Source organism: Chiroxiphia lanceolata, chromosome 1, assembly GCF_009829145.1.
Source record: "Chiroxiphia lanceolata isolate bChiLan1 chromosome 1, bChiLan1.pri, whole genome shotgun sequence".
NCBI classification, from domain to species: domain Eukaryota; kingdom Metazoa; phylum Chordata; class Aves; order Passeriformes; family Pipridae; genus Chiroxiphia; species Chiroxiphia lanceolata.
Window position 1 is genome coordinate 86,480,064 of NC_045637.1, and position 27,799 is coordinate 86,507,862.

The following is a 27,799-nucleotide window of genomic DNA, read 5'->3' on the forward strand; positions in this document are numbered from 1 at the left end:
TTTTTTTGAAGGGAAAGAAAAGGTCAAAGACATCAATTTAAAAGGTTACGTAAAAGGCAAATAATTTCCCTGATGCAGTTTGAAACTTTCAAGCATTCCATCTGGCAAGTGAAAATTTGACCAGAGTAGGTCATGTTGATGCCATGATTTATCTTTTGCAAAGGACATTTTTGAAAATGTGAGTATGAAAATACTTGTGAATTGGTTAGGAATAACATTAAGAATTTTCTGATGCTGAGTTTCCCATGTTGCTAGTCCAGTCCAGAACTTCAAGACTACAGCTGTTTCTGAAGAGTTCTCTGCAGAGAACACGTGATCTGGACTATTAGGAAGATAATGCTTTTGGGTAGATGGAATTGTTCATGGGGATAATATATGGACTGGATGAGCGAGGTAAAAACATAACTTGGGGTAGGATTTAGAAATAAAATTACATAGAATTAATCCATTTTTATTCAGAAATGTAAACGAATTGCAAGGTATTATTCAAACAACAGACAGACTTGAATTGCAAATAAAAGGACAGAGAGGTCTGATACTAGGTAAGTGAGTGTACCAGAAGCTGCTGTGTAATTGAAGAAATTCCCTCAGTTTTGGCCTTTTGTCCACTAAGGATAACAGCCTATTAATACTACTGATCACTTTCTTTGCACAGCTTACAGAAGTTATGTATGCATTACTATATAGCTAAAGTAACACTACAGGTAATGCTACAAGCTATGTATAGGCAGGTCCACTGAGTAACATTTAGGCAATAGCCTAAATGTTTTGCCTTGCCAGTGCTATCAACTTTGTTTCTTTTTTTAGAATCAGGGCTATAAAAGTCAAGGTCTACATCATCAGCCAAATGAATCAAATCCATAAAAATTTACCGTACAGAAATTACCTGTATTTATTGCCAGTTCTGTTCTTGAGCCAAGTAGACCCCTGCAGTAAGAGAATTTTCTGGTTTCCATTCTCGTTGTTTTCTTACTTTCTTTTCCATATCAGTAAAAAATTATGTACAAACTAAAACTACACTATCATGTATAATTCAATCTTTTAATAATAACAGTTTTTTCTCACATGAGTACATTTGACTTGCTTCATGAAATGTCAGCTCTTTCAGAGATACGACTGGGTTTTGTATTAAGCAGAATTGGTACAGGCAAAAATCTACCCTTTAGCTTTTACAAAATTTGAGAAGTGAGTGAAGTATAAACTAGGAGGGGAAAAAAGGTGGAGGCAAGTTTCTGTCCACAGTGTTTGCTATGTCATGTTAATACCTCTCTTAAGCATTTTTGTCTTTATCTTTAAAATGCCTTCTTTGACTCCTGTCAGTTTGAACATTCAGGGTTAGTTTGACTAGCTAAAGTCTTGTAAGGTATAGAATATTCAGAAAAATCTTGGGACTCTATTTATTATGGGCATCTTTACAGGCATCTTTCTGTAAGTACTGAAGACAACACTTCCTTGCTTCATAAAATTCATGGGGAAAATAGACGAATGAGAACCGTATTAAACAAACAGTTCAGAAGGAGAATTTAGAATTAAGAAGCTTTCCTTCTGAACAAGCTTTGAAAAATACATGATGTTCAAGTATCATACTATGTCAGTGTGGAAGAAGCATATGCCTTGCTCACGTAGGCAATTGTCCTGCAATTATCAGTGATTTCCTCATACATATGCTTTTTGTTACAGTTTTAAACATAAAAAAGGATAAATGGTTTGCATGGGACAAAGTTTCATTTAGCCTATGTGCTAAAACTTTTATTGTTTAATTTTCCAACATGCATGTTCTTTTCAATATGAAAGTTCTGAATATCAGAAAGAACTTATGCACAAAGTAATTTTACATTTGGCCCTTTATTTTGATCTAAGGTGTGACTGCTGGAGTTAGAAGGCAGTTTTATTAACTTAATTAAATTTATTGTTAATAAATAACTCATTTAAATTTTCATTTTAATTTCAATGTAGACTTCAGAGTCTTTACAATAAAGACTTCAGTTTTAACATACAGCAACAATGAAATGTAGTTTGGTTCTTTTTTCTTGTTTGAAACGTTGTTCTAATTTATTCTACAGTATTAACAAAATTAAAAGAGATGAAAGGAACAATAGGAAACAATAGTGTTAATCAGTTGCCACGTATGGGTTTAGATTATTTTTTGTGTATACTGATCAATCTGATAGTTCAGTGTACAAGTCGGGGTTTTTTGTTCCTGTTCATTCTCCTCTTTTTTGGTAGTAAGTTGTGTTTTGTTGTGGGTTTTTTAATTCTATTTTAAAATGCGTGTGTTGCATCTTAGTCTCGTGACAGAATTAGGCTTTGTGATCTTTTCTGAATTGCAAGCCTTCAGTCTTTTAGACAGTGAATGAGGTGGTTGTGTTACTCTGAAAATGGATAGAAAAGATTTCTGTGTATTGAAGTTTGTGCTATACAAGCAGAAGTAGTTGCATGTGAGCATTCAGTCTTATATATATTATATATATACGGATTATTTATGTGAGCTTTTGCATGCAAATGTCAAATTACTCTTCATAATGGGGCAAGTTTTATTATATTTAGTACATAAATTTGAGACTGTAAGTGTGGATTTGTTTACCACACAAAAAGTTGATGTTCATTTATTTTTCTGAGGAATTCAGATATGGTGATCTTTCTTCATAACTTACTTTTAAATGCTGGCTGCTGTTTAGTCTAACAGCAGCATTCACAGAATACAGCATGTATGTTTTGTGTTTCGCTAGTGTTGGCGGATATGGGGAGGTTGTAGTACTTAAAATTTCACATTTCTTTGAAAGTTTTAGGTCATTTCACACTTTCAGCTGAAAGTTGATCGTTTGTGGGTTTTAGATATGCATTCCATACTTGGCATGAACTGAATGTAGTAGAGTTAAATCTGAATTTCTTCATCTTTGGCATGTTAAGGGAGCATCGTTTGAAACATTTCAAATGTATCAAATGCTGCTACTACCATAAAGGATTAAGTGCGTAAGATCTGCTAAATCAGGTTCGTTACACTTGTCACATCTCTTATCTGTTATTTGTCTAATTTAAAAATCTAGTAAAAAACTTCTAATGGCAATAGCCTTATGAAAAGGTACTCAACAGTTAAAAATGAAATATTAAAAGGCATATTTAATTTGTAGTTATGCAGCGACATACTTGTCAACCCTAACTTTTCTTCTTTTGTTTAATGTGGGGCACCAGCACCCTGCTTACATGAAAGATGACAAGTACATTTACATCTTAAAAACGTTTGGATATAGTACAAATCTCTTTCATTTTATTCTTTTTTTTTTTTTAGACATAGGCAAATACTTTTTGACTGAAATGTGCAAAACAGTTTTGTTTGAAATCTTTGTAACCCTTTAGATTTCTACTAACAGTTCAAATGGATGGCTTCAAAATTATCTTACTAGAGGTAGACGATTTGGAACTCAGTCCACCAACTATTGATGTACTGTGTTTAGGAATTGTCTGTCTTTTTATGCCAAATTCTGGTATTTTGGTGCAGGAAAATAAATGTGCATATGTGTGAACAGGAAGAAAACAATGATATATTGCATATGATGTTAAAGGAAAAACAGTGTTCCGCACTGGCAAATGAATTTGGTAAAGGACTTATCAGTGTGGAGGGTTTATTACAAAACGCCAGAAGTATTCTTATTCTTTAAATACTCCAGTTAAAATACATTGTTTTTCATTCAAGCTAACTGCAATTGCAACATACATTAATAAATTGATAATTTGTCATTCTAGTAAGGAAATATTAACTATATAACAATAATATTTTTGTTAGGATGAACTGAATTCAACATCCTTAAATGACCTGTTCAATCAGCAAGTAAAAAGCCATGTGTTACATGACTGCAGTTCTTGCATTTGGTTTACTTCACACAGTAGAATCATACAAAAATTTCAAAGTGAGGGGCCATCATATAGTAGCCTTTCAGTTAATTTTGTAAAAAAATTAGTTTGCTGCTTGAAGTATAAGCAAAAATTTCACTGCAGGTTTCAAACTACCTTCATTTGTGTAATTTCATTTTAACCTCAGATTTTTCTTCGATTTCACTTTCAGACATTCAGGTTTTATTACATTTCTCACTTCTGAAAACATTGAATTGTTGTATATTGGTGTCTTAATTATAAGTTTTAAGGATCATTCTAGCTGGTGAAATGGAATGGACATCATACCATCTCTGTCCTTGGAAAAAGTTGCAACAAATGGGAACAGGAGAAGGAACTGGCCCTCCAGCTTCCTGTAGTTTCTGCCACCAGGTTATCTTTAATTTCTGACTATTACAGAAATCCCAGTAGAAACCGTCCCAGAGAGACATTGCATTTTCCAGTTCCTACCTGCCACATATTGAGTTGCACTTGAATGTAGACTTTATTAGATATCTTCTTGAGCTTCTCCACGCTTCTTGCATACAAGATTTTCTGCTGCTAATTTTGATTCTAGTTTTTGTTGGCTGATCTCAGAGGACTCTAGACTTCAGATGTGCAAGAATGCAGTAGGAGTTCATCTGCAACTTAACTTTTTTATTGCTTATGATTCCTCTTGCTTTGCACATGTCTACCTTCACCCACAGTTCTGTTTTATAGCATTTTCTGCTATTAAGCCTACCAGTAGTTGTTTACCAGACTGCCATCCATCTCTCTCCCAGCTTCTCTTTGGCTTTAACCGTCAAACTTCTTCCTGTGATAGCTTGTGGCATTTCTGTCTATGCTTTGCTAAAGACTATTAAGCTCCATGAGTTAAGCTTCAGAAACATTTTATCTACAGTATTTTTTCATTAAAAGTTGGAAAACCTGCATCCTTCTCAAACTACAAAATTAAGCGGTCAGCAAATTTGAAAATTGCCTGTTAAAGCAGTGTGTATTTTAAAAAGGGAAATAATGTGATTGGTAAAAGAGTCTCTCTAATCTGAAAAGTTTCAAGACCTAAAACAGACTCTATTTATATTGCTCAAGGGATGGAAACAACATGATTACAAAAGCCTTGTATCTCTGAAAAGAAGTCTTGCTGTGTTTCGTTGGTCAGACTGCATCCTAGTCTTGTTGTAACTTGAGAATTGTCTACTCATGTACATTTTCTAACTGATGGTGAGAAAATACCTAATTTCTAATACCTAATCATCTCTAATACCTAAAGGAGATGATAATTATTGCAACTTCAGAGGATTTACTTATCAACAATGTCTGACAACTGAGAAGTCTCTTCTGTTGTCTAGCCAGTTGTAGGAAGTTGGGTCATATTGTCTCTTGTTTGGCATTTCAAAGGCCAGTTTGTTCTTTACCTGGGATACTTGTCATCAGTTCAGCATTTTCTAGTTCATGCAGTGTTAGTTCATGGTCTATCTGGGTAGACATGTGTTCATGTCAACAACCTTTTTTTTTTTTTAGTTTGATTTTGGTTTTTTTACAAGGAGACCTGAATTTTTTTTTAACTCCTCAAGCACACTCATTGAGAAACACTTAAGATCTTTTAACATTATGTAGTATTTTCATGACTGCCTTTGATAATAGGATCTGATTTCTGTATTACTCAAAGCAGAAAATCAATTGGGGATTGGAATCAATGATAATGCATAGAGGAGAAAGGGTAAGCGTTGTTTTTTCCCCTCTTACAACACCCCTTATTACAAGCATGAATGAGGGTATATACACACAAATTTTGTACTGCCTCAAACTCCTTCAATTAAACATATGTAGTAATAAGTTGTGTCATCAAATACCCAGTGCTTGTTGGCATAGTGAATGCTTTCATGTTTACTTTGCATTTGATGGGCACAAATGGCATCTTAATGTTTCCTGTCTGGTTTACTCATTATTTTGGGTGTCCCAATGTTATGGAATGATGCAGGAAAGAGTTTTGGATCACTGGCCTGTTGGGTTTGCAGCTTGGGTAAGGGAGTAGAAATGAATGGATGGAAGTGCAGGAGAGGAAGAACACAGTGGGATTGGTTCAGATGGGTTTGAAAGCCAGAACTGAAGACCAGTGGTAACATCATAGGCCAAAAAGCTTGAAACACTGAGTCAATAGTCACTATTACTACTATTTGTTTTTATTTGATTACTAATTGTATTATAAGCCAAAATAAATTAAAACCTTGGTTGTAAATGAGGTGTTTGAGTAGGCTTAGTTTCAGACTGCTCCTTCAATTGTTACCCTTAGAAACAAGATTTTTACTATCTTGATAATCCTCAAGGTAGTTTCTGCGACAATCTTTAACAAACTGAGGTGTAATGAAACAAGTGGAGTAGGGAAATTAAGTCATATGAAAAGTAAAATTACCTGTAGTCCCAAACTTGTATCAGGTCTGTTCCGAAGTCCTTAGGCCTTTTTTCTTGCATTTATTCTCCTCTTACAAAGATTTGTTTTCATAGGTGTGCTAATTGTAGATGCTTTTCTATTTCTCTCAGAATATTGAGTTAGTAGTGGTATCTGCTAACAGATCTTGAGACTGCTCTCTTCTTGTACTCAGAAGTGGTTTAAAGTCCCTTTGGCAATCTTTAGGCAGTTTCCACAGGCATTCTGCTTGCACTGCTGTTGAGTGGCTGTCAATAAGTGGATCTTGGCTTTCTGTATTGATGGAACTAATTTTTTACTATGCAGCTTTTGTCTACTGACAGATTAAGTGTGTTTTCAGGGTTATCTCTTTTTTATTTTATATTTGAATGCATTTTTAGTACTGTTTTGGCTAATGCATACAATTGCATTTCCTGTTTTGGGGTTGTCAGTGCTGCAAACAAGATCCCATGGAAAGCAAGGCAACCATTTTAAAAGTTGATTTCAAAGCAAACTGATATGCTGTAGAAACCGTGGAACTTTATACTGGGCAAGAGTTGATTAGCTCATACTGGGGTCGTCATCACAGTTTCTGAAGACAGTTGTGCATGGGAGCACTGTGAGATCAAGAAGCATTTACAGGTCATAATTAATATTTTGGAAACTTTATTGTGTTGTTGTTACCTATTCATAGGTGAATGTGGCTCTCCTTTAAGGTTGATCTGTAGTAGATGTTTGTCTGCTGCTGTTTAATGTAGCTAAATTATAATCCTCTAGCTCAAATTATAAAGGATCAGAGATTTGTGTGTGATATTTAGATGGGCAGTCCCAAATTAAAATTATGCTACTGGTCTGAACAAACTCACCTCTATCAAAATTACCAGACTTTTCTGTGCATGGAGCTGCCTGTATGTTTCCTATAATTCACACTGTTGTGCTTAGAGAATGGTTTTGTCTTATTAACCTTGAGCATATAGGTATTGGTTGGAAACAATCCATAACAGTGAGCGTTCTCACCTTAAAAAGGCTCTTAATGTCTTGTGGTGGAGATACTTCAAGGGCCATACAAAATAGAGCATTGTAGTGCTTCCTGTGCAGATGCAAAGAATCATCTTAAAACATCTGGAGTTTGCCCCAGACAACTCAGCAAGGGAGATCCAAAAGCCTCGATGCCCTTATTGAACCCACTGGTCAGTTCACATTCTTGATTGTGGTTTAAAGTGTTGTGTAAGAGGTTTATGGTCAAGCATAAAACAATACTGATTTCAAGATGAAAGAGGAGTAGTAAAAACTATTTATTTTCTTAACCCTGAATGTATGCTGTCATTTTTAACATTTTAAAAACACCAGTGAAAATGCAGTCTTCAAGATGTACCTTGCCACAGGACCAACTAGGGGAATCCTACTAGCTGAGTGGGAAAATAGCTGTTTCCTTAGTACTTCAGTAACACTGGACAGACACCGGGGGGGGGGGGGGGGGGGTACTGTTTAGGTTAAAAATTTTAGTGTAGCAAAAAGCCTCAGCTTTCTATACAAAATTCAGCCTGGAGCTTATTTTCTCCGTAGCCAAGTTATCAAGCCCTTGAACTCTTACTTTTTAAGTGGGAAAATACAATCAATTTCTAACAGTACAGCAGATCCATTGTAATAAAAAGCATTTCATTAGCTTAAAATTTCTTTAGCAATTTAAATTTAATGAAACACTTAAACTTATTGATGTGTGGATGAAATTATAGTGTTGGACTTGTTCGGCAGTTGAAGTAATTAAAAATTATTAAAAGCCTTTACTTTGAACTGTGAAAAATCTTAAGCTTTCTAGTTATTGTGGGTCACTCCTGAGTCAAGATAGCTTCCAAATGTTGATTTTGGGCTAAACAGTTTTTAAGGATCTATTGTTCAGGTCATACAAAGACATTCTTGATTTTAAATCCATGCCCTTTTCAAAATCCTGTAGGGATTGAGTGAAGCTTGGAAGTGAAAAATGATGAAACAGTAGCTCTGGAAGTCAGTGCAAGTTCTCACCTTCACTCAAATAGAATTATCATGTGGTCTCACTGAATACTGTATGTGTCTTGCAAAAATTTTCTCTCATTTTTTTCTAGGAGAGTAAAAGACAGTAAGATGTGGGGGGGGTGTTGTTGTGCTTTGGTTGTTGGGTTTTGGTTGGGTGGTTTTTATGTTGGATTTTTGGGTTGTTTTCTTATGTACTGCAGTAACATGTCTAAAAGGTGCAGTTACCTGGTTCCAACTCACTGGGTATTTAAACAGATAAATAAAATTATAGATGAAATTGAATTTATGGCATTTTTTTCCATAAGTTTAAGGTATGCTCTTGATATGCTAATCTACATGCATTTAACTGCAGTAGATGTTGCGGTTTTAGATACGTACATACGTAGAAATAAGGACTGTCTGAAAGTCAAAATGATGACTGCCTCTTCAAGGTCATTCCAAGTTGCCAAGTCTACAGAAGAAAAATATAAACAATAACTAGATTTTACTGTATAATTTAAATTTGAGAATTTGGTGAAATGAAGCAGAGCACAACCTCCTACTATGTCTTCCAAAGAATCCGCTGGATCTGTAACCAAGGTCCCTTTCTCTGGTCAGCTTTTTCCCATGACTCGATAGTTCCACTGTACCTACAAAATACTGCTACTTGTTAGCATTTGCTTGTAAGTTAATACCCTGGCTTTGATTTGGTTGCCAATTTGCTGAATTTAATTACTAAGGACAAATAAAAATCCCATATACACAAATGGTACACAGAGCAATTTGGAAGAAAACATGTAAAAATATTAAGAACCAGTTCTGTTGTTTCTTTCAGGAAAACGTGTAAAAATATTAAGAACCAGTTCTGTTGTTTCTTTCAGCATGGTGACTACTTGCATTTTTTCAAGTTAGAAACATTCGCAGATCTTTGTAGAATCAGGTTCCAAAAGTATTGGGCTTTTTATATTATGCATGTGCTGCATGCTCTTTGTCATTCTATATTCATATAAGCCAGTAGAAATAGCAACTCTAAACCATTAATGCTACCAACAAAACTATACTGTAAAACCCATGAAAATTGTGTATTTTAATGGTGCTCGTAATCTTTTTGCTCAAAGAACTACTTTTGAATTTTCTTACTTAAAAAAAAAAAATTTAAAAGGTCCATACTCTACTTCCTCTTGTCATGTTTGCCTTTTACTTACCCAAATATATCTGTCTTAAGTCACTGTAATAAGTGCATGATGGGTTTCATTGGTGACTGAGATTTTTCCCATAGCTTGAAGGTTAGAGAGACACAGACCAAAACTGGACACTAAAATTATTATTGTCTGTAGTGTTCCAAGTACTTTATTTGTGAAATTAGTCTCTTTTGGATAGGTTGACTTTAGTTTTCTCTTTTCTTATAATAATAATATTTGAGTGACAACCAAAGTAAATTCATAAACATAGTATATCTCTAAGCCCATTCTTCGTGTATGAAATTGCTGTCATTTTGCATTTGACAGGCTATTATTACAGTACCAGTGACTTCAGGAATTATGAGAAGAACATACAGTTTCCTGAGTGAGTCTGTGTTTTGAAAGGTTTTAATAATTTTAGGTTTTATAAAATCCTGAAAGGACACCTTCAGGGTGCCTTAAAAATGATGTGTTTGAAAGAAATAAATTAATATTCTTGCAGACCATGCTTGGTTTGTGTTAATGAAAGGAAATACTTCTTGAGATTTTTGGATTCAGCTGTTCTCAGTTTTGATAGAGATGTTGATTTTTAGTATACCTTACAATTAAAAAAGTTACTTGCTTTTCCCATCGAATCGGTCATCCTGTATCTTTATGATGCATATAGCTACGCTCTTTTATCTCTGAAACACACCTTTTTAAACTGACATTTCTTACCATTACATAAATCCTCTTGTATGGGGATATCTGGGGGGAATCTGACAGTTAGTCTGTGTTGCTGACTTTGATCTCCACTGACACCACTGGACATGTGACCACACTTCTGTAAAATGAGAGAGGTGTCTGGGAGTGGCAAGGACAACCAAATATGATGAGTTATCACACTCAGGCTTTTGGAAGTCTATGTCAAAGTTGTCAAGGGTTACAACTGGTTTCTTTTTTCTTAAGAGTCTCACTGGTGAAGAATTTGGAAATAAATAACAAACAGGTTACAGTACTGGAAACAAGATGAGTGCCAGGCTTCAGAAGAATGTAGGTACTAGTTTTATAAGATGATGATGCTCTTCAGTTGTCCACCACTCACCAGCTGGTCTGTTGCACAGTTTCTCAATTTTTCTCAAAAAATTGAAAAAAAAAAATTGAGAGCTTTTAAACAGCAGAGCAGTTTCTTGGTCAGCATAGTCTCATTTAATGCGAAAACTTTTGATGCATGTGGCTTTTTGAAAATATGTCCAATATTCATCAAATATTTATATAAAGTAAGTATATTACACTAAGTAGTCTGTTTCCTCTTACATGCAATATTGTGTCTTGCCTTCGTGTTTCTCTTGCTCGCAGACTTTAAGAACTTAAGAATGTTCTGTGCCCAGAAAAGAGCTGTTAAGTTCCCCCTCTGCCACATTTCCTGGATACATACCGAAGGATATATTGTATTACAAACTGCTAAAATTGGTGAGAACCTGGTCATACGAGGGACATGAGCCCTGTTTTCATCGTCTTACATGTTGACTATTAACAGTTTCTGCTTTTCCAAAAGAAAATCCTTCAGCATTAAAATTATTCTTGTAGTGGAAATCTAATGATAATAGAACTTAAGTACATAATGCTGTGACTATTATGTGCTGAAAATTAAGGAGGCAGAGGGAGGGAATTTGTTAAAAATTTTTCTTGTGGGAAACGAAGCAGCATCCTACAGCTAATGGATTGGTGGTAGAAAAAGTTTGGGTAATACTGAGTCATCCTTAGATGTATTAATTTTCATGTCAGGAAGGAGGGTTTGTTACATCGAAGAGTCTCACGCATAAATTTCTTTCTTCAGAACCTATTTTTTTCCACTCAGGAAGAAAAATGGGTTTGGTTTGGATGTTATGTTGGGTTGAATGGCTTTTCTTATGCAGTTTTTTTTTCATCTATCTCAAACCACCTACTTCAATATCTGATAGTTGTAATTAATTTATGCGCTTGGGTTTCCCCTTGAGTCAAACTTACAGCCACTTTAATTCAACCAAGGCTGAAGTAGAAATGGTAGGATACTTTTAAGTGATACTAAATCTGTAGGGCAATACACTGTTGGCTGGGAAGTGTTTGTATTCTTGTTCTGTCACCAAGCTGAGTTTATGGGTTACAAGCACACATCAGTGGGCCAACTGCATGTAGAATACTGTGTAATGGCTGTAACTCTGGCAGACAATGTTGTTAGTACTTAAATGACAACAATAAAAAGACAAGTTTCTGTGGGTCCTGTATCTCAAATACTGGGCTCAGTTAAGGGTCATTGATGCATTTGTTTACAATTGATGATTTGGGTGAGCTGATAACTCTGCATGCTTAGATGAAGTGGCTGTAAGCTCTGAAGTATGTACTTTTTTTTATGTTAATGTATTAGGGATTTTGGGTTAAATGGTTTTCAGGTTCTTATGTTTGTTTTTCTTTCATAATTTACCTTTCTTGTTACCAAATTAATGGGTTGAAATTTGACTGATTCTGTAATAATATGAGTAATTTGAGAGTCTTTATGGTTCAGTTCTAAGGATGGTATGCAGCATCCTTTGCTCTCATGTCAGGAAGGATGGTTTGTTACATCGAAGAGCACGTACAAACGCTGGATTGGTAAAATGCCCTTTATGCTTTGTTACTGTGTTTAATAGAAGAAATGAAAGTAAATCCATCTCTTAACAACCCCCCGAACCAAGAACATGTGTACATATCAGACTGACCTTCAGCTGCCTGCACCTCTTTTAAGTATTTGATGCTAGCAAACGTCTCTCCTTCCCAAGTGAAGCACTGTTGAGCTTCACATTTCCTGTTGTAGTCTTTTGCCATTACAGATTTTGCTCCTTTTCTTCTTAATAATAAAGCAAATTGTATTCTATCCCGGAAGCAGTGGGGTTTAATGTGTGTGTTAAGGAACAGAAAGCAGCAATATTGCATAGACCTGTTCAACTGTCCATCAGATCATTCTGTGGTTTGAATGGAGTAGCAGAAAGTTCAGAACAGCCTCAGCAGCTCCTATTTTAAAGATATCTGAGTTTGACCTATGCAAAAAGGCACAGAATCAGTATTATTCTCTTGTTATTTTCCTCTTGTATATTGAAGTTCGTGCATAGACAAAGGTATTAATCACAGTATTGGCAGTCTTTAAAGCCTTCTCCAAGGCAGCTGAAATACAGGAACTTTCAGGTTCTTAGAACATTATGACATAATTTCTATTGCTTGAATTAAAATAGCTCAAAAACTTAAGGCTTGAAAGCCTTCATTTTTGATATTTTTAGAAGGTAGTTTTGAGGCTACTAATGTCAGGTTCTTCAAATGACATTCACTGTGTTAGATCAACATAGTGTCATGGCTGAAAATAAATGCAAGGCAACTAATTCAAAGATGTAGTGCTCTGACCTTCAGATCTCAAAATATTTAGGAAGGTTCTGATTCTCAACAATCAGCCTCTGTCCTGCCTTGTTTCAGAACTGTGCTTTGTAAAAGCACTTTCCCACACTGATTGCCAGTAAGTTTGTTAAATTTCAATTATTGATAGGTATTTTTTAGGTTACTATTAGTTCCTGGGACGACTTCTCGGATTCCTAAGGCACTGTATATTTATAATTACTGTGAGCTATGCAGATAAGAATTTCAAGAAAACATTAATCTGATTCACAGTTTAATTAGTATGGAGCTAGTAAGAACAATAGATTTATCAAAACATTTTCAGTTTTACCGAGAAAGACCTGCTAATGAACTATTTATAGCACACTTATATCTATTTTTATCTGTAGTCTAAGGACTGACTTAGGACAAATGGGTTAAAAAACAGGAAATGTGGTTAAATAAGTGGGTAATCTCTCCAGAGAGTTTCCAGTTTGCCTACACGTTCACATTTTCTTCTTAATGTACTTTCAAAACAACATTAAGTACAGTACCTTGAAATCCATATCTGTTTAAAGGAGGAATGTTTCCAGCAATAGCAGGAAGTGGCCAAGTGAGAAATTTTACATTCTTGGTTAAATTCAAATGAGGTTCTGGAGTCCCTATTTTTAAGTGGGTTTTTCCACTTTAATAACGATGGAGCAGTTGTATGACATTTAAGCTGGCTCAGGTGTATCACATGGATCCCTAACAATCTGTGAATGCTGTAATTGTGTCTTTTATTCTAGACTGGTTTTAAATAATTACTTTCCTCCAACTTTCCCTTTTCTTGCACACGGCACTGTATTTATTTGTTAATATACCATGCACATATTTTTAAAAATATGTAATATAATCATGTATGATTGTTGTAAAAATAGCGTTATTAAACAGATTGCATAAATCTTACTTTGAAGGAAGGAATTTGCTGAACATGATAGTGGCCATTTAATTTTCTCAAAGGTGGTGTCTATATTTCCTTGGGTAAAACAGAATCAATAAGTAAATGAAAGCCATTATTTGCACTTCTTATTTGCTTTTTGACAGCTACTCATTATTAGCTTTTTTTAAATCTATTTCAAAATTATTTGTGAGTCAAAATGAGGAGGGAATATAATAAATAAATAAAGTCGCTTAAGTGGTGGTGAAGGTTATTACCTGGTGGAGCTCCTCTATTTTTAGAGCTACTGCCAGATATAAGGGTTCTACTTTTAGCATCCTACAAACAGTTTTCTAAAAATGGTTTTATCCAGGGCAAACAACAAAGCATGGCAACAAATACATTTTTAGTAATTAGGAAGAAACAAACAGGCTTGTCTAGCTGCCTTAATTTAGAAAACAGGCCACTGGTAGTGCTGTTATCTGAAGCTGATTTCCTATCAACTGTCTTTGAAGGGAGAAACCTGTGTGCTGTTGTAAAGAGTAGAGGTGAGCTGCTTTGTTATGTCCATGGGGAAATTCCAAATCACATCTCTACTTTTTTTTATATAATTTTTTTAACATCTACGGGGTGTCATGTTAGATGATATCACTGTGTGGGTGGGGACACTTCAGTAAAATAGCATGACATACCCATGTACTAGTGCTGTAGTTCATGAAAGGCTCATGTCTGCAAACAAGTTAGGTTTCTGTCTGTTCCACAGTTAGAGGACTGTCTTGAAAGTTATAGGCTTCTTGGCAATTAAAAGACTACTTTTCTAAATTAGGTACTGTTTTTACTATAGTAATTGCAAATAGTAGCTAGCTTTTAAAATAATTTTCCAGAAACATTAAATGATTTAAGGCATTTTCTAATGAGGCAAATACAGTTCGTTGTTCTGGAAACATACAAAATTAAACAGACTGCCAGTCACATTAAACTTTCCCTGATTATAAATGTTAAATTTCTGAATAGTTTTGGGGACCAACACCTTTATTCAAATACATTTAATGTAGCCTCAGGCATCCTGTTGGTCCTCATGGTTAGCAGGCATCACTCTTTTTCATATCATCCTGGATGCTTAATTCTAAATCCAAATTGTATATTTTTTTTCAAATCCAAGTTAAGTGCTTTGAAAAAGTCAAGTAATAAGTTTATTTAAAATAGCTTCACAATATCAACATAATTGAAACTGGTTTCTGCTGTACATAGTTCACAGTTTGGTAGCCAAGTCTCTGAAATGTTTTGTATGTGAAGAACATTATATGTCATGTTTATTTGGAATGCTGCATCCTAAAAATAAAAATATTATGGTGTTCATTTGAATTTTCACTTTTAGTCTGTGCTACCTCTAGTTCATTTCTTGGGATAAGGTAGTTGGTAGAGCTTGGCCATGCATTGGAGGTGTCAGGCAGTCACCTGTAAGTACAGGAAGCCTAGAGCTATTCGGTAGATTTCTTAAATTAAAATTTTTGTACCAAGATGTGTCTGTACAGATAATGTTTTTTTCAATTCTTCTAGTAGCTTCTGCGTGGAGACAGTGCTGACTGCTCTGATGACCTGATGTGACCTCAGACAGTGTTTTACTCTGTAGTACTTCTTCCCCCTCCTACCCATTCTGCCTTACCTGTTTATATTTTTAGTTTTCAGAAAGAGATTACTTGATTTTAGACTGAAGTTATCATTTAGGTAAGATTGAAAAGTGAAATTCTGTGGTGTGTGTTGGGCAGCTTCGTTTGTCAGGAGGCATCCATCTAAGCTTGAAATTCCTGAGTAGACTGCACAGGGCAGGACAGTGCTCACTTGGTGTGTCTTAGAGCACAGTCTGCCTTTTCAAGAGCTGCAAACATACAAATAGTCATCTACCATCCCACAAGGTATCCTGCAAGGCTGTAGTACTGCTTTGGTAACTGGATTTGCAAGGAGGAAAAAAATATTGTGACCTTAAGGAGGAAAAAAAATGTTTTGACCACACTGGAAATTGTGCTGGGATACTTGTAGTTAAATCAGGTATTAAATACTGCTATTGCAGCTGCAGTGCAGCCAGAACCTAGAGGAAACTTAACAGTTAAAATCAGACTGTTTAAAGGAGTTACATGGCTTTGTGGATACCATTCATTAGTTTCTTTTTTAATGTGCACTACACAGCACTGATTAACGACTTGCAGTAGTTATGTGCAGCTTTTTTTTTCCAGCAGTTTCATATAGCAGATTAAAAACTTACAGAAGAGCTGCAGGAACTTAACTGACACAGTTCAGAACACTTTGTATGTAACTTGCTGTAATGTTTGGTGTGATATATCTGAAGCTTGGAGATTAGCATTTCCAGTATTGATTCAGTTAAATCTTACAATAGGGTGTAATGTAACTGTAAAGAATATATATAAAAAAAAATTAAAAAACAGTGCCTTCTTTGGAAAAGAGCAGATGAAATACTTTTTTTCCATTTGCCCTCCTCTAAATTTACTATTAATGTAGCAAATGAAATGTCCGGTAGCAGGCAAGTATCAGTATTCTGCAGCTGGGTATGAAAAATATTAATATCTTTGGATCACCAAGTCCTGTTTGTTATTATTTTTTTCAGAGAAGTTTTTATTAAAAAATAATCAGGAAAAAAGGATGTTTCAGACTGGTTGACTGTTACTGGCATAACCCACCAAACAGAACAATAAATTGTAAAAAATATCTCATGCAATTGGATGCGTTTTAAAATTCAAAATTTCAGACTCCCAGGCATCAGTTTTCCTAGTTCTACCAAGTCATGTTGAAGCCTCAAGGCCAACAAATTTAGTACTCTCTTTTCAGAACGACTGAGGAACATTGGTACCACCAGCAGCAGTTGCTTGCCCAGTTAAGCACTGACCCCCTACAGAGGCCAGAATGCTCTCTGTTGTTCCCTAAATTGGTGGCTCTGTGCCTACTCAACATTAATTTCTGTTTCAGTCCCTCAGAGATTAGGTTTCTAATAAGTCAGTCAACTCAGTCTTGAAACAGGACTGGTAGCTTCGTCAATATATTAAGAACCATTCAGTCTTCTTTGCTTTATTGAAAAAGAAAAATTGAGTGACGGCTGTCAAACTGTAAAACTTCTTGTGGATGGCTTTTCGCTCCTCCAGACAAGAGCAGTAGCTTTTAATATTCTTATCTGATTTTTATTTGACTGAATTTGCCTCAGAACTTTTTTCCTTTGACCCTTCATAGCCTCTCATCCTCATTTCTGGCTTACTACCGGTAAGCAGAGGTACCTGCTGGCATCACCTGCTTTTTCTAAACAGTTATGTGCATTTGTCTTCCCCTCCTCCCTTTTGCACAGCATGTAAGCTGAAGGACTTGGTCAGTGAGAGACAGCAGCAAGGTTACCTTTCCAGTTGTATGTCTCAAATGAGGTTCCAGTCTCACAAGAGTTAAAGTGCATCAAGCCAGGGCTGCCTGGGTTGAAATTTCCTGTGTGTTTCAGTTGTCCTAGCTGAACTTCAGCTCATTCTTTGAACTCTTGTGTCTGCAGAAGGCTTAAAAATGTTTGAATTTCATATCATCTCTCTATCAAGTTACTGTAGAAGGACTGGGAACATTTGAAGACCTGTGTTAGCTAATGGCACAGAAAAAGCAGCCCGATGAGTTCAGTTTTACTGTGTGTGCAGCCTTTGCTCTATTTGTGCATGCAACTTTTTGTAGCCTGTCTGTGTTTTAGAATTGCACATGTGGGATTGGAGTTCCTGCTCTTGCATGCTTATTCAGTCACTTTGGAAGTTTCATAGTATAACACTGTCATATAAGTACTTGGGGGAAACATATCTCTGAGAACTACAAGTGGGACAACTGGTAGTACTACACTATCTGAAGATCTCCTGAATGACTCCTGTTTTGGCAAGCTAAAAGCTTGGTTTCTGTTACTCCTCAGAACCACAAATCTTTTTTCCCTTCTGCTTTTCCCATAGTTCACAACAGTCATCCCTGCTACAACTTTACACTGTCGCTAAAATTGCATGTAAATGTAGACTATCTGACACATTTCAGTTGTAAAAAAAAAAAAAAATAAAATTAATAGGTGATGTAAACTGGAGATAATTGGACAATTTAGTTAGGTGTTTCTCCAGTAAAAAGTACAGTGGAGGGTCCAAAATTGGAAGATGTTATTTTAAAGCTTCTATCAGCCATTGTGATAGTCGATGGCTGAAATTGTCCTTCATTTTTATGTCTTAAGTCTTCCTATCCATTTTTCTTTAGAGCAGTACTGGGGCTTTGTTAGTGACAGCTAGAATTCCAGCAAGTCAGTCTTTGGTATGCAAAATAGAGTGGGAGTGGAACGCATTTATGCTATAACAGAATAACAACATTTTCCTCAGAGAAATTGCATGGGCTCGTTAAGACTTTCTTTAACACATTTCTGTCAGAAGCTATGGAAAGGCATTGTATTTGTGCTTCAATATGCTAAATAAGAGGTATTTTAGACTTAAGAATGTTATGTTTCACTTGATTAGCCTAATAGTTGCAACCTACAGTTATATGGTGCATTAGCTTTCAGTGCCATATAATAGGACTGGCAGCATGGAGTCCCAAAAACTGTAGTTGCGTGGGCTGCTGAACAGTTGTAGAGAAAGATGCACAAAAATTCTATTCTAGACAGAATTTTTTCATTTTGAAATGAATTTCACAACAAATTCACAGTTGGATGCCGCTGCTTGTATTTCCAGTGAATTATACTCCAGAAGAGTAATACTTTGCTTCAACAAAGCCTACCACAAACAGTGCAGTGATATAAATCAGAAATTGGATATTTTTTAATTGTAATTTTTCAAAATATAGTACAGTTATTAACTATGCCTGCAGGTCCTGACACTCAGATATGTTTGGCTTTGTCTCCACATCCAAAAATTAAAATCCTTCACAATAAGACAATAAGAAGGGCTGGGGTGAAATACCCTTTTTACTTATGTTCTATCCATGGTAGAAAACTGACTCTCTGCAGCAATGGTTGTCACAAAACCACATATTTCATAGCATAGTTAGAACAAACCTGTTACACAGTGACCTACAATTTCCAGTCTAAATTTACTGATGGTCAGTTCATTTATACCTTCCATTCTTTCTTGTGCTATGCTGTTCTTTGGCTTAGACAGTGCTCCATTCTTTCCCTGTCTGGTTCCATTAACTGGCATTTTTGGAGTGCACTTACATCTTCTTTCCATCTTTGGTTTGTTTTGCTTACCAAGACAAGGTCTTTCAGGTTAGTACATGCTGCAACTAAGGCAGCTACAGTTTCATACACATGGACTGTCTCTAAGCTGCTTAGCTTTGCACAATTTGTGCTGAATTATCTGCTCTTAAATCGCAAAACCTGTTTAAGAAACTGAGGAAATATGCGTGCTGGTGATGAGCCCCCTGATCGTACAATCATGGTGTGACTGAATCTGCTATGAAAAGTCAGGAACACCCAATTAGTACTACTGGGTAGTCCTTGTGTGCAGTACAAGGATGGAAGATAAAATATGTCTGCTTATGCCCTTTCACTGACGTTTAAGTTAATAATTTTATCCTACAGCTGGGATAGGCTAGCAATATGCAATACTAACCTGCTCTCACTTTGTTTTCACCATAGGTTCTATCTCAATTCCATTTAGTCTGAGCTCATTCATTCTGAACTCTTCAGTTAGAAAACATAAGTACCCATTTCATCTTAGCTGTGCACCACCAGGCAGTGGTGTTCAACCACTGGAGCTAATGTTGCTGACATTAGTATTTCATGCTTTCAGAAGTTGACGGGCCTTGGTTACAGCAACTTAGTGACTAACTCTTTAAGAAGTATGTTGTGGAAGGTTTCCCCAGACATAGTTGACAGGCAACTTTTAACACAGTCAAACATTGTTTAATTTAGGTTCTCACAGCAGCAGACAGAATTAGCAGCTCCTATCCTGAGCCAAGTTGCATGAATGCATGAGAAGAGGCACGCTACCTTAGGATTTTAGGTGGGATGGGTGGGAAATGAGCATTCTTCCTCAGAACCACATCACCCTCTTACACAACCCACCCACTTCGGTCTTTTTCCATTCCAGCTTTTCACTCACCTCCTTTATAACACTTCTTCCCAGCTCAGTCTGTTGGCTGCCTCTCTGCAGGAGACACGCGTGCCCTCTCTGACATAGCAGGCCGCTCTCTGTATTTCCTTTGTGGCTCCCCAGCATAGCAGGGTTTGAGTGAGATGCCTTATTGGGAAACAGTCAGCTGGGACAAAGAGATGCTGCTTAGTTCACAAATGAAATTGTGATTGACTAAGGAACATGCCATGGGCAGTGCTCAGGGATTCGTACAGAAGGGACACCATCAAAATCTTAATCTTGTGTGGCATTTGTGCAAAAGTAAAATCACTGTTTCCACATTAAAGATCCTACTGTCACAACATGAGGCTGGTAGGCAGCCAAAAGCTGAATACCGCATAGGTTTGCAGACCAAAAGCAACACTTTGCACCCTGAGGTTAACTGAAAACCAGCTCCCGAATTCACCCTCTACCTCTTGATGTGATTTGCATACCACCGTTTGGTGTCTGGTCAAGTTGTATTTGCTTCTGGAATGTGATACAAATTTTGCCCTCTGTGACATGAAGCCTGCAGAGGATTTAAACTGGGGCAGAGTGAAGTAAAATAAGGATAACAGTAGAAGAGGAAAAAAGGAGTGTTGCATTTCCACATATACCTGTGATCTTTTGGTGTGATTCAAGTATTGGTATGTAACATTCTTGCTTTGTTTTGCAAGGTTACAGGGCAGAGGAAAAAAGTCCGTTTCATAAAAATTCTGGTATTGCTTTATTCCTCCCTCACTTTCTTGCAGTAAAAAGATAAAAAGAAACTTTAAGTTTTCAACCTGGTATACTTGTTGCTGGGTTAATTTAAATGGAAAAAAAATGATTGAGATTTTTCAAGGAAAAGAATAAAAATAGCGAGAAAAGGCACTAGAGATGTTTTGGAACGGATGGGGAAAGGCCTGAATTTTTCGTTACCTTTTTCGTTTATTTGCACCTCTTCCAGAGTGAAAGTAGAACACTTATTCTAAAAAGGTCTTAATTCTTTTGTGTGTTCAGAGACAAAACTGCTTTTAGTGAGAGCAGTAAAGTTGTCTTTGACGTTTGCCTCTTCACTATGAGCTTTTGAAACAGACACTGCCTTGATACACAGGCCTGGGTGCAGAGCTCAGCTACGCCCTGACTGCACGTTGAAACAAGAGCCACTGTTCAACATTTCTCCCTCCACTTTCCCCCAAGCACCGTTACTTCCAGATCCATAATGCCCTTCAGGAAGTACCATCCAACCTAGCTCCCAGGCTGCATCACGTCCCATGTCAGAGATGCAAGTAATGAAAGTGTTTGTACCTCATGCAAGAGGGTCCTGTTGTCCTTGTGTCCTACTCTTATAAAATGTTTGTCCATAATTGTCTAAGTAAGAAAGAAAAAGCGTCACCTTTTTAGATCTTGAGGCAAGTTGTAGGACCAATGGTTAAAAAAATGAGCATGACCGAGGTGGCAGTTGTGAGACAATACTCTGTTCTCCCACAGAATAACTCATTTTGATGATCTCTGGTAACTCCTTTTAAGCCGTTTTTCATAGCAGGATTAAGTTACTGCATCGGTGTTATCTGAGGAAAGGTGGAGCAAGTAAGATGAACTGATTAAAGGTTCACTTTGTAATTTTTATAGCAGCAGACTTAATCACACTGTGATCTCTGAGCTGTGTGGTCTCAACAGTCTATGTCCGTGATTCTGATATTTTACTGCCAATCGAATATATTGAAGGGAGTGATGGAGTCATTGCACTTTGTCTGATTCATGCTAGAGTAATCCAAATCAGAAGTTGAGGTCATGTGGGTCACTGTCCCTTTCTCATTGCTTTGTTTGCATTTCCAGCATTTATACGTACTTTAATGAGTTTAATACTTTCTAATTTTCCTTTACCTACAAAGTGAAGTAGCCAGAAAAACAAATGAGGCAACTTCAGACTTTTTCCTACTCTAGAACTTAGACAACTGGAGTACAGGTCTGGAAAGTTACTCCAGAATTACAGCAGCATAGAGCGATTAAGAGCCTGTCCTAACTAAAGCACACCCTGCTAGATGTTGTTCTGTTTGGAATTTACTTTTCAGTATAAATTGACAAGCATTTCGTATGCTTGGCAAATAAAATGCTTATTTGACTTCTCCACACTCCCCAAAAGGAAATTTCTACTAAGGCATGACATATCCTATAAACTGCCATGAGTAATATCTTCTGAACCACTTTCAGAGAAACAAGAGTCCTTGCTATTTCTGTCTATAATCATAATTTACAGATAGAGAAGGTGATAAAGTAGTGAGATCTTACTGAAGACTGTTATACAAACAAAATCTCTTGTCTTTTCTGTTCTTTAGAATTTACTAATCTGTCACATGGTATGTGTATTCTAGCAACACATAAAACAAATAAAAACAAAAAAACCCATATTTTTTAATAATGCTAGGTTTTTATTAAATTGCAATTTTGGTGAACTTCGGTTGCCAGAGAAGAATACTGAAACAGGAACCTACTGGGTTTTTTAACCTTTTGCTGTAAGGAAATGTACCTTTCTCCATTTGATTTGAAAAAGGAAATAGACTGGTGGTGTGGCTATGGAACTTTCTCTTTCTGCCTCTGATTGCAAAAGTGGTAGTAAAAAAATGAAAATAAAAAGTACAGTATTGAACAGTAGAATGTTATGGTGTTGTTGAGACAACAGAATGAAAGTAATCAATTCTTTTGCTTGTTTTGTTTCAGGTGTCAGAAACTATTTGAAAGAAGCATTAGTGAATATCATTGCTGTGCATGCAGAGGTGAGGAAAAACTTCAGATTGTTTCATGCTTACATTAATTTGATTTCAGCATACTTTTCATGGTAAATGCTGACTTTCACCAGGGTTTTTCACCCTCCTATTGAAGTGTCTTCATTATAGGTGTAAGTGTTTCGGATTAGGTTTAGCTAAACAATGCAACTGCTAACTTTTTTACGAGCAGGAGGAGATGAGCAGTTCCTGTTTATCCTCACTAACACTCCATTACACCTTTTTGTTTCCATTACCTGATAAAGAGGAAAGCCAAATTCTCGAGCTAATTCTTCCCTTTTCATGCAGATAATATATAGATATAGAGATAGTTATGATGCTCACTTTCTCTGATTAACTTTATTTTCCACAACATATGTGAATGAACTTACATTTCACCTTGAAAGAAACGTTCAACACGTGCCACTCAGAGTGAAAAGCCAATATATGTCAGTCTTGTACATATGATGAAAATAAGGAACCTAAAATCAGGAAGTTTTATAGTGTCTGTACAGCACAAATAGTGTTTGAAATACCTAGGTAGGTAACGGCTTAGGATAGGGAGTGCATATTAAAATATTATTTTTAACATAATAAGCTTGGAGGAGCTGCAGTTATTTAGCCTTTTGTGATAATATGCAGGTATTTTCTATGGTCCTTTAAATTAGAGCTTGTGTTTTACATACTCCTTCCTTCTAATCATCAAGAGTGTTACCAGATTACTGTTGCTCCTGGTAAAAGCATTGATAGTAATATCACTCTTGCCTTTTAAAAGGTATAGCTGCTCTACCTTTTCTGTGTGATTAAAATCTGATGAGATTCACTTGAGGCTTTTGCTTATTTTATTTCTTCTTAAATTACAAGGATTTAAATAAATTAAAATATTTTCAGAAACTTCAAATATGACTTACAGTATTTTTGATACAATTTCATTGTTAAATATAGCAGAAGCACTTTCACAGAGGTATCTCTGGTTTTACAAAATGCTTCCAAATGAAGAAATAAGCAACACCAAAAACATATTTCAACATGATACTCATTTTTGATGTTGTTTTTCAATGTAGTCGAATTTAATTAAAATGAAAATTAGAGGTTTTGTTTAAAAAAATTCAAAGGCATTAGTGATTTATTGAGCTAATCTTGAAAACGTGCATACTTGTTAAAATGCTGCAGCAGAAAAGTGCACTGCCTTGCTCTCTTCATTGAGACTGATACTGATTCTGGTCCAAATAGAATTGCTTCATAGATTTCTAGATGTGAAATATTACAGAAATACAAAAACATGTCAAGATGAAACTCCCATTTCCACTGGTGAAAATCTGTAAGCTGGGTCAGGTTTAAGTTTAGTTAGCAAGGCTGCAAGTTTCTGTAGTTTGAAACAGCAAAAATTAACCATCGAATGAACAGTGCGGATGGACTGAAGTGGAAAGAAAATTGTTTCTCTACTTCTGAGTTTAAATTTAGCTGAAATCAAAATAAGGGCTCCTTAGTGCAAATTTGTGATGATTCACCCGTGCTGAGAATTATTTTTGCTGGATTCTGTAAAGTAACTTCAAGAGTGCTCATTGCGGACCTATATATTCTCTTCTCAGTAGAAGATCTTTGGGCACATTCGTGGTAAGTTTGTGTTGAATTGCTCGGCAATATTTGGTGCAGAATAAGATAACCCCCTTCCAGATCATTACTGGTTGTTTTTTTCTTACTATACAGCTAACTATGTCACTTATGTAACTGTTTTGATCCAAAAAAGTGAAAACAACCTGTGTGTTGGAATTAGTACTGGTAACAGCTGATAGGTGACATAAATTTGGTCTTTGTACTTGGCCTATGGTACAGACCTGCCTTTTTGGAACAGACAGCCTTATGGGATCCAATCCCTGATACATTATCTAATCCCTGAAAACTGCGTAGGAATCTTGCTTTCTTTTTTTTTTTTTCCATTAATTTATTTTTACACACCTGTATTAATATCTTCTGTCAATTACATTTCCTTGTCAGACATGAGATCTAAACTTCGTGTAAAGCAAAGGTATTTTAGTAACAAAATCATTCCACTGCTTAATTCTTTTGACCACTTTAAAGCAAAAATCAGGAAAGTGTTTCAAAACTTCATGCAGTTCATTTTCCTTCTTGCACTCATCTTCAGCTCCTTGTGTCATCTCCTCTCCCAGCCCTGTGAAGTTTTAGTGCAGTTTTGTCATCACCTTTTAGTTTTGACGGAAGTTTGGTGTGTCTAACTTATAATCTCACTTCCTCCTATATTCCAACCTCTTGGCCTGCATTTTCCCCAGTTCTGTGCAGAAAAATCATACCGTTTTTTTTTCATTCACCAACAATTTCTCGCTTCCTTAAAGTTCCCTTAAAGAAAGAATGATTTCTTCATGCTTTCCATCAGATGTAGATTTAATATTTACTTCTGTGTTGCAGTTGCTATTCTGAACCTTAAGTGGAGGCTCCAAGTACCACTTAAAAAAGTTGTACAAATAAGCAGTTAAAAAGATGGTCTTGATCCGTGGGAAAACCAGTAAGGTATAACATTTTTGTCAGGGATCCAATAAATGGTGGCAGTGGCAGAATCTAGATGAAAATCCATTGACACCATCATACTCTTAAAGCCTTTAAAATACTTTTGTCTTCTGCAGAGCATGAAGACATTTGAGAGACATTGTCAAAAATAAAGGAGTCTAGAAGAAAGAGCAAAATATATGGGTAAAAGTGGCTGAATGTGTAATTGTGTCAGCCAGTCACACAGCCCTGAATTAAAGGTGCTATTTACAAGACAGCAGTCTATGTACAACCACCCTGACTACCTACATCCATCAGCCAAAAGCACGTATTTTGAAGTCTAACTGCTTTTTGACATTGCAAGAAGGTGGTTGTTATCACATATCACAGAGCTAACTTTGCTGTTAACAGAAGGGATTAGTCAAAGGTGCAGGACAAGAATCAGACGACATCCTTCATATTCTAGTTGCTTTTGAATTTTTTTTGTCCATTGATAAAAATGGAGGTGTCCTTTCAGTCAAAGTGTTTAATGTTTATTATTGAAATGTTACTATAGAAAATATTTCTGTTAATGTAACTATTGTGCTTACAATTCTTCTTTCTTAATAATTAGGTGTTTACCATTTCCAAAGACTTAGTTCCTCGAGTAATGTCAAGGGTTGTAGAAGCAGTCTCTGAGGAACTGAGCCGACTGATGCAGTGTGTTTCATCCTTCAGCAAAAATGGAGCTTTACAGGTACCTGAATGCTTTGTACTGTCAAACATCTGAATCTAGAAAACTGAGAATAACAGACAGAGGTATAATGTGTGTATTTGTTTGATTTATTGTAGCAGTGAAAGCAAGGAGATAAAAAGGATTAGTATACAACCTCTTTCAGATTTATGGATAAATACCCTTTGGGATTCTGGTTCTTGGGTTTGATTACATTTCAGTGTTGTCTGTGTCAGACAGCACAAAAGGCTTACCTGTATCCTATGAGATAAAAAGCATCATAATGATATCTGTTTGAAATGTCATTAAATACTGTCTTTGGCCTGACATAAAAAAATTACTTTAAAAGAAAAAATAATTTTGTGATATTTTGAGGTTTAAAAATCTTGAAAATATGTAGTAGGATTTTGTGAGTCTTTGCAGAACTAGTCCCTTGTCTGTTACACTATTTCTATATTAGTAGTAGCATGGGTAGAACTGATTCTCTTACTCTGCTTTCTTCATTTACAGCTGGATTGGTAGATGTACTTGCTATTGGATAGGTTTTAAAGAACCCTAAGAAAAAAAACTTTTAGAAAAGTCTCTTTGAGTTAATGATTGCTATGACTGTAACAGAAGAAGAGCAGACTCCCTGTTTTCATTGCACATGGCAGTTTTCTTGCATTATGATGGGAAAATAATTATTGAGTTGCAGGCCTCATTTTCCAGTTGCTGGTAGTAATGGCACTGGACAGAGAATTAATGTAGTAAGATCACAGCCAAATAAGATTGACTCCTTATTTAAAACCAAATCAGTGAATAGCAACAAAGATACCCATATATCCCTTCTGTTTGACTAAACAACCCACTGTATGGACTTGTTGCCTAAACCCGTAATTGAAAGGATTTTCTCTCCTTACTGTAAATTGGTCACTCATGGTCATTTTCTGTTCCTCTAAACATAGAAAATCCTATCTGGCAGGCAGCAGCAGTGTGAGAGTGATCTGAGCCTCATCAGGCTGATGAAAAAATACTTATTCAGGTCTCACTCTGTACTCCCACATCCCATGGCCAACAGTTTTGCAGGGTTCACCCTTTTCACCAGGTTTATTTAGGCTGTGGTACTTGAGAATGTGGCACTTCCCTGTGGTACTGCTATCTCCTAAAATGTAGAAAAGACTCCAGAATCTTATGTGTAGGAAAACCCAAAAATCTTGAGCTTGGAGCAGTATACAAAAAGAGGTGAAATATTCTGTGGTGAGAAAAGCACTTCTTATGAGTATAAAATTGGTGGGTGGCTATGTCGTATTTTGTTCTGGCTCTAAAAAAGCATAAATCTTAGCTGGCTTCCCACTTAGGGGAGAGATGAGGGAAATACCTAAAAGCCAAAGCCTTTCATTAGAACTGGAATTAGATGTCTGTGTTGCGTTTTTGAAAGTTTTGTTTTGGCAGATTAATGTCATATTAGTTGTGTCTAAGTGCAGATCAGTTACTGTAATGTCTAACTGAATTAAACTCTATGATGAACAAGAACAGAATGTGAATTTTGATGAAGTTCACTTTATATTTTTAATGAAATTGCTTAAAGATCATTTGCAGAATGTTTCTACTTCATTTAAAAGTTGTGATGATAATGATTGCTTTTCAAAGACTAAAGGATATATGAAATTTGTTTAATATTGGAGTTTGTTCTCCACCATCAATACCTAGACACAGTAAACAGTGCAGGAGTAAAATCCTCAAGCTTTTGTGGACACCAGGTGACAGACGAGAAACAGAGTACAATCATTCTACTTCCTCATCTGATGGAAAAAATAAATTCAACAGAAGAACCAAGAATAAAATGTGTATTGACAGGTTTTTGTACTCTTGTGTTTCCTTCCTCCCTGGCCAAGCAGTTCTGTGAGAAGTTAAGCTCACAGTATTTAATTACCACCGAAAAAAAAAAATTAAGGTTGCATCCTTCTATCTTTCTATCACAGTACAGAAAAGATGGAACAGAACTGAAGATTTA

At 36.0% G+C, this 27,799-nt stretch overlaps 1 protein-coding gene across 3 annotated transcripts in view; it reads left to right on the forward strand.

Annotated features, from left to right (window-relative positions):
• EXOC2 (exocyst complex component 2) overlaps positions 1 to 27,799 on the forward strand; it is a 125,595-nt gene that overhangs the window by 91,182 nt on the left and 6,614 nt on the right. For all 3 annotated transcript variants that reach the window (XM_032689453.1, XM_032689461.1, XM_032689469.1), the window contains 2 exons: positions 22,546 to 22,601; positions 25,708 to 25,830. In XM_032689453.1, coding sequence (XP_032545344.1) covers positions 22,546 to 22,601; positions 25,708 to 25,830 — 179 coding nt within the window. The remainder of the gene's footprint in view (positions 1 to 22,545; positions 22,602 to 25,707; positions 25,831 to 27,799) is intronic.